At 30.8% G+C, this 11,270-nt stretch overlaps 1 protein-coding gene across 1 annotated transcript; it reads left to right on the top strand.

Annotated features, from left to right (window-relative positions):
• Nucleotides 1–3,956: 3,956 nt before the first annotated feature.
• RPB1 (DNA-directed RNA polymerase II subunit RPB1, putative) lies at nucleotides 3,957–11,270 on the top strand (the record flags this gene model as incomplete). The annotated part of the gene is made up of 1 exon (XM_029004547.1): nucleotides 3,957–11,270. The coding sequence occupies one exon, from the start codon at nucleotides 3,957–3,959 to the stop codon at nucleotides 11,268–11,270; it is 7,314 nt and encodes a 2,437-aa protein (XP_028861225.1).

The raw sequence follows: 11,270 nt of genomic DNA, 5'->3' as shown, positions 1-11,270 counted from the left end.
TTGCACTTGGGGATGGTGGGTTCGCCCCTTTTACGTTTCCCCGACCCTCGTACATCCCCTCGCGGGCGTGTAAACATGTACATATATACATACGTGTACATACATATATACATGCGTATATTTACCTGCGCGCACGAATTTGCTCTTTTCGATCTGTAGATCGATGCTGCTGTCAAAATGGTACCCATGCGTTCTGGTTCTTTAACAGGGGGAAAGTGTATGCGTCTTGATGTCCTGTACGTTCAGGGGATTTCATTTGTATTCTTCTTATTCACTTGCACTTGTGTTTTATTATATATATATATATATATATATATGTTTATTGTATTCCTTTTTTATTTATTTTATTTTTTTTTTATTTTTTATTTTATTTTTTTATTATTTTCCCGTTTTGCTTGTTTATTTACTTATCATTTCTTTCCCATTCCCATAAATTACCCGTGCACACATCGGTACATCCCTGTCCCTAACCCTTTAAGAATAATTTTTAGTAAGTGCCAACAGTTTCTGGAATGATTAGTAGTAAATCTTTTTAGGGGTGTATTTTGCTCACACTCCACGTGGTACACATGGGTTTATACATGTATTCGTACATATATATATATATATATATATATTATATGCATATAAATGTGTATGGATGCGCGTATGCACCTTGTTGACAGTGTATTTACCTAATTGCAAATGAGAAAATTAAATGACAATAAATCAGACGAGAGGCATATACCCATCGAACCAGTGAAGAATAAACTAGTCTATTTACTTTTGTGTATTTTTTTACATATTCATCTTTTTAATATTTTTTTTGGACATAATTATTTTATTTGTAATTTTTCTTATTAACTTTTATCTCCTTTTTCCATTTTTTTTTTTTTTTTTTAAATGAGGATAACGTTGCAAGTATAACACTAGAAAATTAGTACCTTTAATGTTGTTTGTACCTTTTTTTGTATTTTTAAATAATATTATATACATCTCTTTTTTAACGTTGCTAATGGTCATTCGTACATTCTTACATTTTTAATAGCTGCGAAAAAATTATATATATAATCAAGTCCTATTCCGCCAGCTGTTGTTATAATATTTATAATTCCTTAAGGTTGTAACATTTGCAATGCTAGAGCAGCATAAATATACCTGAACAAGTGCAGCCGTTAAATAAAGAAATAACGTGAGTTCTAGTCTTTTCGCATGTTTTAAAATTTTCTACTTTTATAAAATTACGAAAAATAAAAAAAAAAAAAAAAAAGGACAAGAAGCACAAGAAGCACAAGAAGCACAAGAAGCACAAGAAGCACAAGAAGCACAAGAAGCACAAGAAGTACAAGAAGCACAAGAAGCACAAGCCTATTATGAATTTTAAAATTTTCACTTTTATTTTTTTTTAATTTTTTTTTTTTTTTTTTTTACGTATATATAGAAAAGTCAACCCACATATATACATACAAATGCTATTTTACAAAATGATTTTATGCAGGTTGGTACTCATAAAAGTACGCTATTGAAAATACTTTATAATTGTATATAACATTTTTGTAAAACTTGCATGAACAGTATAGGACTTTATATTTAAGAGGCTTAAGTCATGTTTTGCCGAGAAAAAAATTTATGCGAATTGTTGTCATGTGTTTATTGTAATTTGGACCCTAGGTGTAGAGATACATAAAAATAAAACATAATATAAATGTACTTTATATATCTTTTCTTTTTCTTTTTTTTTTTTTGACAGGGGAATAAACACATAGTATATGTATACCTTTTTATTTGTTCTTTATGCGTATAAGTGAATTTTCAAATATTTGAAACATCATTTCATCAATTTTTGGTAGCATATGCTTCGTCTTATTATGTTTATGTACGCTCATTTATGCACATACGTAAATACATACGTAAATATACATACATGCATACATATATATATATATATATGCATACATATATATGTATATACGTACATATATATGTATATACGTACATATATATGTATATACGTACGTTTATATATTTCCCCTTCCATGGTTAAGTCACCTTGAGTGATATCGCCAAGAAATAAACCCTCCAAATAAATTAACCCCATACATGTATATTCAAGTGTTGCTTATATTTATCTAAAGCACAAAGATTTTTCATTATATAAGCATAAATATATAAAGCAAATAAATATATTTATTTCAAGTGTACTTTATATAAAAGCATATATATAATGTAATAAAGATTTTTTACACTGTAATTCCAATCACGTCGTAATTTGAATAAAATATGTACACGTACATATTTTTTTTTTTTTTTCCTTTTCTTTTTAATACAATAAATATGATATCATTTGCAGTAACAAATAAATAAAGTCATTGACAGTCTCCTATTATTTCTAATTTTTTTATTGAGGGTTATACCTGTTCCTAGGGTACATAAAAATATATGTATGTATAAATATATACGTATGCATAAATTTGAATTTATACATAAATATATACATAGATATATATGTACATATATAATACATACCATTTTTGCATCCTTTGTTCAAACGTACTCATATATTCTATTTTATTTATTATTAACACTATACCTTTGTTGTATTAATTTTCAATTTTAACGTTTACATTTTGAAAGCTATTATATACATATAATTATAATTGCGTACATATCCATGCATAATACGTGCCAAACCTACAACAAAATTTTAAATATATTTTATGTATATTTCTATATATATGTATATTTCTATATATATGTATATTTATTTATTTATGTATATAATTATGAACATATGAACAGGGGCTTACATAGTTATACACTTTATTTTTTCCCTTTTTTGTAAGACTACTTTTAAAAGTGCAATTAAAATGATTTTAAAGTAGTGACCTATTATTTTGTAAAGAGAAAATTAAAATAGAGTAATTTTATATTTACATATATATTTGTATATGGTATCTAAAATGATGTAGCAATACTGTTACCAGTTATACGCTTACGGAATTCTGTATAAATGGCAAATTTTTAGTAACTTGAAACCAAACCAAAAAAATAAAAAAGAAATAAAAAAAGAATAAAAATAAAATAAAAAAAAAAAAAAAAAAAAACCTTACAGGTTCATGTTTTATTGTGCTTTCAATGAATTTTAAGAATACTTTAAAGCTTTGTTTAATAAACATTTAATATATTTATATTTTTACCATTACGTTTATTTTTACTCATATTTTTACTTATATTTTTACACTTAATTTTACGCTTTTTTTCACGCGTATTTTCATTTTTTCTTTAACATTTACGCATGTATTTACTCTGGCTTTTTTTTCTTTTTTTTTTTTTGTGTTGTATTTCATTTATGTGTTAATAAAATAATTCAGATTTGAAGGTTAGGGGGGAAAAATATAGGTGTTCATATATGTATACATACATATATATACATACATATATATATATACATATATATATATATATGAGCGTTCGTCAAAAGGATTGTAAACGGGCTTGAAAATATGACTCCAGAAAAACAATTATGAACAGTTCATGTAAAAAAAAGAGTGTACTGGTTATAAAAAAAAATTAAACAAGTGAGGAGTAAATAAAGAAATGTACATATATATGTATATGTATGTATGTATGTACTTATGCATTTTTACGAGATCACATATATATACCCGCCCAATTAATGTTAATGAGGAAGTAAGAGCACGAGCAAATTTCTATGAAAAGAATTTCCTGAGTTCAAATATTTCCAAAAGAACCAGCCAAAATAGTGTTGTTATGTGGGGAAAGATTTTACTTTAAAAAGTTGAGCATATATATATTTACAAACGTTAGTTAATTTTTCACTTTATTCTTGTGAGAAACAGAAAAGGAAAATGCATAAAGTTTAAAAAAAAAAAAAAAAAAAAAAAAAAAAAATTGTAAAATAGCGAAACATAGCTAAATATACAAAACCATAAAGACATATACCAAAGTACAGAAAAATGACAGTTGACCTAAATATCCCATACTCGGCATGTGAACTGAAGAGAGTGAAAAGGCTTGAGTTGGGGGTGCTAGACCCGGAAATAATAAAAAAAATAAGTGTGTGTGAAATAGTAAATGTAGATATATATAAAGATGGGTTTCCGAGGGAGGGGGGTTTAAACGATATAAGGATGGGAACAATCGATTACAAAACATTATGTGGTACATGTAACATGAACGTTAAATATTGCCCTGGTCATTTTGGTTATATAGAATTAGCAAAACCGATGTATCATTATGGGTTTATGAATGTAGTGTTAAGTATATTAAGGTGTGTGTGTTACCATTGTGGTAGGTTGTTATGTAATATGAATAATTCAAAGGTAAAATATATTGAGAAAATAAAAGTTAATAGTTTAAGATTAAAAAAATTATCAGAATTATGTCAAGGAATAAAAGTGTGTGATCATTCGTCTGCACAAGAAGATTTATTACATATTAATGATAACTCTATTAATAATTTTTATAACAATGATTTAAGTAATTTAAATGTAAATCAGCAAATGCTTTTAAATCCAAATTGTTATAGTAATATATTTGAAATGGTAAGTAAAGAGGACGTAGATTGTGGTTGTGTGCAACCGAAATATACTAGAGAAGGTCCAAATTTGTATATTCAATTTTTGCATAGTAGTGAAGAGGATATTGATGAAAGTAAACGCAAATTAAGTGCAGAAGAAGCATTAGAAATATTAAAAAGAATAAGAAAAGAAGAAATGGGTATTTTGGGATTTAACTCAGATAGATGTATTCCTTCATCGTTAATTTTAACATATATACCTATACCTCCACCTTGTGCAAGACCATATGTTCAGTATGGAAATCAAAGAAGTGAAGATGATTTAACATTAAAACTTTTAGATATTGTAAAAACGAATATACAGTTAAAGAAACAAACAGATAGAGGTGCTAAATCACATGTACTGCAAGATTTGTGTTCACTATTACAATTTCATATTACGACTTTATTTGACAATGATATTCCAGGAATGCCAATTGCTACTACTAGATCGAAGAAACCAATTAAAGCAATAAAGACAAGATTAAAAGGAAAGGAAGGTAGATTAAGAGGAAATATAATGGGTAAAAGAGTGGACTTTTCAGCAAGAACAGTAATTACAGGAGATCCCAATTTGAATATTGATTATATAGGTGTACCTAAGTCAGTAGCAATGACATTAACATTTTGTGAAACAGTAACTCCATTAAATTATGATGATTTAAAAAAATTAGTTGAAAGAGGTCCCTACGAATGGCCAGGTGCAAGATATATTATAAGAGATAATGGAACTAAATATGATTTAAGGCATGTAAGAAAAAACTCAGAAAGGGAATTAGAGTATGGATATAAAGTAGAAAGACATATGACAGATGAAGATTATATATTATTTAATAGGCAACCATCTTTACATAAAATGAGTATAATGGGACATAAGGTAAAGATATTGCCTTATTCTACATTTAGATTAAATTTAGCAGTAACTTCTCCCTATAATGCTGATTTTGATGGAGATGAAATGAATTTGCATCTAGCACAGTCACATGAAACTCGATCAGAAATTAAGCATCTGATGATTGTACAAAAACAAATAGTTTCACCTCAGGGTAATAAACCTGTTATGGGTATTGTACAAGATTCTTTATTAGCCATTCGTAAGTTTACTAGAAGAGATAATTTTCTATCAAAAGAAGAAATTATGTCTTTGTTAATTTGGATCCCATATTGGAACCATGTAATCCCTACTCCCGCCATAATAAAGCCTAAACCCCTTTGGACTGGGAAGCAAATATTTTCCATGCTGTTACATTTTGACGATTTGGACAAACATGATAATGATGGTGGTAATATCAGCGGTAACAGCGATGATCCCTTGAAGAGCCAAGGGGGGGATAGAAATGCGCATTTTGATGAAGAGACAACACATAGAACTCATCATCTGTCCAGGTTAGGGGTCAACCATCCAAGTAGTCCAGGCATAATGGTTGATGGTATGAACCAGGGGGGAAACATGTTATTCATGAATAGCGTAAAAAACCAAGGAACCATAAGTAACGACAAGTTTAACAATAGTAGCAATAGTAATCATAACAACGCCATGTCAAGGAAATACAATGGGATAAAGATAAACCTAATAAGAGACTCATCTACGTCGTGTAAAGATGATAATCCCTATTGTTCAGTTAGTGATGGGAAGGTAATTATAAAAAACAATGAGTTGTTAAGTGGTATCATATGTAAAAGGACTGTTGGTTCATCCAGTGGGTCGTTAATTCATATATTGTGGCATGAAATGGGTCCAGATAAAACGAAAGATTTCATTTCGGCTTTACAAAAAGTAATGAACAATTGGCTTGAGTATGTAGGTTTTACTGTCAGTTGTTCTGATATTATAGCTAGTAATAAAATATTAGATAAAGTAAAAGATATATTAAATAAATCAAAAAAGGAAGTGTCCAAAATAGTAAAAAAAGCACAGAGAGGAGAATTAGAATGTCAACCTGGAAAGTCTTTATATGAATCCTTTGAAACTAGAGTTAATAATGAACTAAATTGTGCTAGAGAAATGGCAGGAAAAGTAGCATCCGAAAGCTTAGATGAACGAAATAATATATTTAGTATGGTTACTAGTGGTTCAAAAGGGTCTATAATAAACATATCACAAATTATATCATGTGTTGGTCAACAAAATGTTGAAGGGAAAAGAATTCCTTTTGGTTTTAATCATAGATCATTACCACATTTTATTAAATTTGATTACGGTCCAGAAAGTAGAGGATTTGTATCAAATTCATATTTAAGTGGTTTAACACCACAGGAAGTTTTCTTCCATGCTATGGGTGGTAGAGAAGGTATTATAGACACTGCATGTAAAACATCCGAAACTGGTTATATACAAAGGAGGTTAATTAAAGCTATGGAGGATGTTATGGTACAATATGATCGAACTGTCAGAAACTCATATGGTGATATTATTCAATTTTTATATGGAGAAGATGGAATGGCAGGAGAATATATAGAAGATCAAATTATTGATTTAATGAAATTAGATAATAAAGAAATTAAGAAATTGTATAAATACAATTTTGATGAAGAACCATATGGAAAAGATTTCTTCTTAGGTAAAGGAGGAGATGATGGGAAAACATCATCCTCATATATAGACTATAACAAACAGAATATATTGAACCAAGAATTTGAAGAGTTATATAAATGCAAAAATTATCTGTGTAAAGAGATTTTTCCAGATGGGGATATAAGACAACATTTGCCCATTAATATGAACAGGCTAATAGAATATGCCAAGTCCCAATTTCCATTTATCCCCCTGATTAGTAGCAAGGTGAAAAATGGGGATGACCAAAAAATTAGGTCAAAAATGAGTCTGGACGAGAGGGAAAAAAAGGAGAAAAGGAGAAGGAGAAAGAGAAGGAAAAAAAAAAAAAAAAAAGAAAAAGAAAAAGAAAAAGAAAAGAACACCAAGATGTGCGACAATTACGGTGTTAATGATGTTGGTATGGATGATGGTATCAGTGGAAGCATTGGTGGTAGCTTTGGCAGTGGTGACTTCCCAGATGGCACCATAAACAACGACGAATTAATGTCGGAAATAAAAAAAGAGTATGAGAGCCACGATCTAGCCAATGTAATGAAGAGTCAGAGTGCCTATAAGACATTCCGCCCATTCGGTGAAGAGGAGGGAGCGGGTTCTGGACGCGACGGTAGCGGAGATGGGAGTGAAGGAAGTAGCAGTGAAGGAAGCGGCATTGAAGATAGCAGCAGTGATGATAACAATGGAAGTGATCATGGAAACAATGAGTACTACTTCCCTGGAGGTGGACGCACGCAGGGAAATGTGAAGCCGTTCGGAAGCATGTTGAGAGGGCATTATGAAGAAGACAGCAGTAGTAATGGAATGATGGTGGACCCGGTACAAGTAGTACACAAGGTAAATAATTTTCTAGAAAAATTAGTTATAATAAAACAAATAAACAGCAATGATACGTTGTCAGTAGAGGCCCAGAACAATGCTACATTGTTGTTGAAAGCGCATTTAAGAACATACTTGAATTCAAAGCTATTGACACAAACACATAATATAAGTTTAAAAGGAATAGATTGGTTATTACAAGAAATTGAAAGGATATTTTATAAGTCCTTATGTCATCCTGGGGAGTGTGTAGGAGCATTAGCAGCTCAGTCTATCGGTGAACCAGCTACTCAGATGACCTTAAATACATTTCATTTTGCAGGAGTAGGATCAAAAAACGTTACTCTAGGTGTTCCAAGATTAAAGGAATTAATAAATATAGTGAAAAATGTGAAAACACCTTCAACTACTATATATTTAGATGATATAGTTTCTAACGATCAGCAAAAAGCAAAAGACATATTAACGAAATTAGAGTATACAACATTGAAACAGTTAACATCGCATGCACAAATAATTTATGATCCTAATACAACTAGTACTATACTAGAAGAGGATAAAATATGGGTTAATGAATTTTATGAATTCCCAGATGAAGATGATACACAATATTCTTTAGGAGAGTGGGTACTAAGAATACAGTTAACGAATATACATGTTAATGAAAAAAAATTAACTATGAAAGAAATTGTTTATATCATCTATTCAGTCTTCTCAAGTGATGAATTAGATATTATTTACACAGATGATAATTCTGAGGATCTAATTTTAAGAATTAGAGTTAAATACTTAAATGGGGAGTACAATTTTTTGACCGACGATGGAGAAAATGCAAATGGATATGAAGAGGAGGAAGAAGAAGAAGAAGACTATAACAATATTGCTAATTCGTTTAAAACGAAGAAGGCTACTCCTGCTGATACAGCTATTAATAACAATAACGCTTTAAATCAAATAAAGGAAGAGGATGCCTTCAGTCAAAATAGCAGCCGTTCACACAGAAACGTCAACAATGGAGGAAGCACAAACAATGGTAGTAATAACATGCATATCTCAAACAACAATAGCAACGATGTAAATAATGCAGCTGATAGTAACAACAATCGAGGGGTGAACAATGAGGGAGAGGGAAAACAAATTAAAAAGGGACGAAGTGGAGCAGGCACATCAGCCGCATCAGTGGTGGTAACATCGGACAAAGGGGATAGCGATGATGAAGATGACGATTTTCTTTTTGGAGGTAACCAGACGAGAGCTATGGATGAAAACCACCATTCTAGTAATAGCAAGAGGAATAATAATTACAATCTTGAAAATATGAAAGAGTCAATGAATCAAGAAGATGCATATTCCAAGCTGAGTGCAAAAACAGCGGAAAATGATCTGCAAATGAAGAGCAGTAACAAAAGTGGCAGAAGTGGGGGTAGCGGAGGAAGCAGTAGTAGCAGCAGTACCAGTACCACCAGTAGCAGTAGTAATAACGGAAGTGGGAACAATAGCAGCGCGATGAATAATAGCGGTGGTTTGAACAATAACAGTGGTATGAACAATAACGGAGGGATGAACAACAACAGCGGAAATAATCCACTGTTGTCGAAAGAAGACACTGAAGATACGTTTCTAAAAAAGCTAATGGAACAGTGTTTGTCATCACTCAAATTAAGGGGAATAGAAAACATAACTAAAGTTTACATGAGAGAAGAGCCAAAGATTACATATGACTCAGATAAGGGAAAATTTATTAGAAGCTCTCATTGGGTATTAGACACAGATGGTTGTAATTTAGAAAGCATTTTTTGTGCACCACTTGTAGATTTTAAAAAAACTGTATCAAATGATATAGTAGAAATATTTGAAGTGTTAGGTATAGAAGCAGTAAGAAGAGCATTACTAAAAGAATTACGAACAGTAATCTCTTTTGATAGTTCATATGTTAATTATAGACACTTATCCATATTATGCGATGTAATGACACAAAAAGGATATTTGATGTCAATAACAAGACATGGAATTAATAGAGTAGATAAGGGTCCATTAGTAAAATGTAGTTTTGAAGAAACAGTGGAAATCTTATTAGAAGCAGCTGCATTTGCACAAGTAGATAATCTAAGAGGCATAACAGAAAACATAATGTTAGGTCAACTATGTAAAATAGGTACTGGTGTATTTGATATAATTATTGATAATGAGAAATTAAATGATGCAAATCAAAATTTAGAAACTATTCAAGATATAACAAGTGCAGGTTTTACAACTCCTGATAGTCATCATGGTATAACACCAGATGGTCTTCAATCACCTATAGCTATAAATACATTAAATTCGCCTTTACCATTTTCCCCTACATATAATGCGAATTTGTTATCACCAACTGCACCAATAGATAACAGTACAAATAGTAATAATAGTATGAATAGTATATTATCACCACAGTATATACAAAACTATACTGATAATATTATCTCACCTACGAAAAACGATTTCAATAATTTAGATACTTTAAAATTAGGGGGGAAATTTTCTCCAACTATTCAATCGCCAAAGTCTCCAACATCTGTTATTCATTCTCCTTTTTCTCCTTTCGATAATAACAATCAGCAGTTAATGGATACTAATTTATTATTTTCTCCCAAAAATAATATTACAAATAGTAGTAATAATATGATGAATAATTATAATGTTTTTTCTCCAAAGGCTAATATGGCTACCAATATTCAGTCACCAGTTATGTATTCACCAATTCCTATGACAAACCCTATGATAAACCCCATGATGGACATTTTTTCTCCAAAACCTCATATACAGAACAATGTATACTCTCCTTCTTATTCTCCAACATCTCCTACATATAACGCAAATAATGCGTATTACTCCCCAACCTCTCCAAACAATAACAGTAGTAGCGGTAATTATAGCAGTTATAACCAATCGAATGATCTTACCAATGCCAATAGAAAATATAGTATGATATCCCCTGTATATTCAGTCACTTCGCCAAAATATTCCCCCACCTCGCCTCAATATTCTCCAACATCTCCTGTACCTAACAACCCAAGTAGTCCTCAATATTCTCCTTATTCAATTACCTCCCCAAAATTTTCTCCAACATCTCCAGCCTATTCTATTAGTTCTCCTGTATACGACAAAAATACTGCTATTAATAATAATCATCCTTTATCTCCAGCATATATTCTACAGTCACCTGTACAGGTAAGACAACATGCACAAGATGTTCAAATGTTTTCCCCAGTTCAGAAAGCGAATGTTGCGGATGTGCAAAATGACGATCCGTTTTCTCCCATGCCGTATAACATTGACGAGGAGGAAATGAAGGAGGAATAA

This window comes from Plasmodium malariae (assembly GCF_900090045.1).
Source record: "Plasmodium malariae genome assembly, chromosome: 8".
NCBI lineage: Eukaryota > Apicomplexa > Aconoidasida > Haemosporida > Plasmodiidae > Plasmodium > Plasmodium malariae.
The sequence above is the reverse complement of the archived record's forward strand: the minus strand, read 5'-3'. Positions and strand labels throughout refer to the sequence as shown.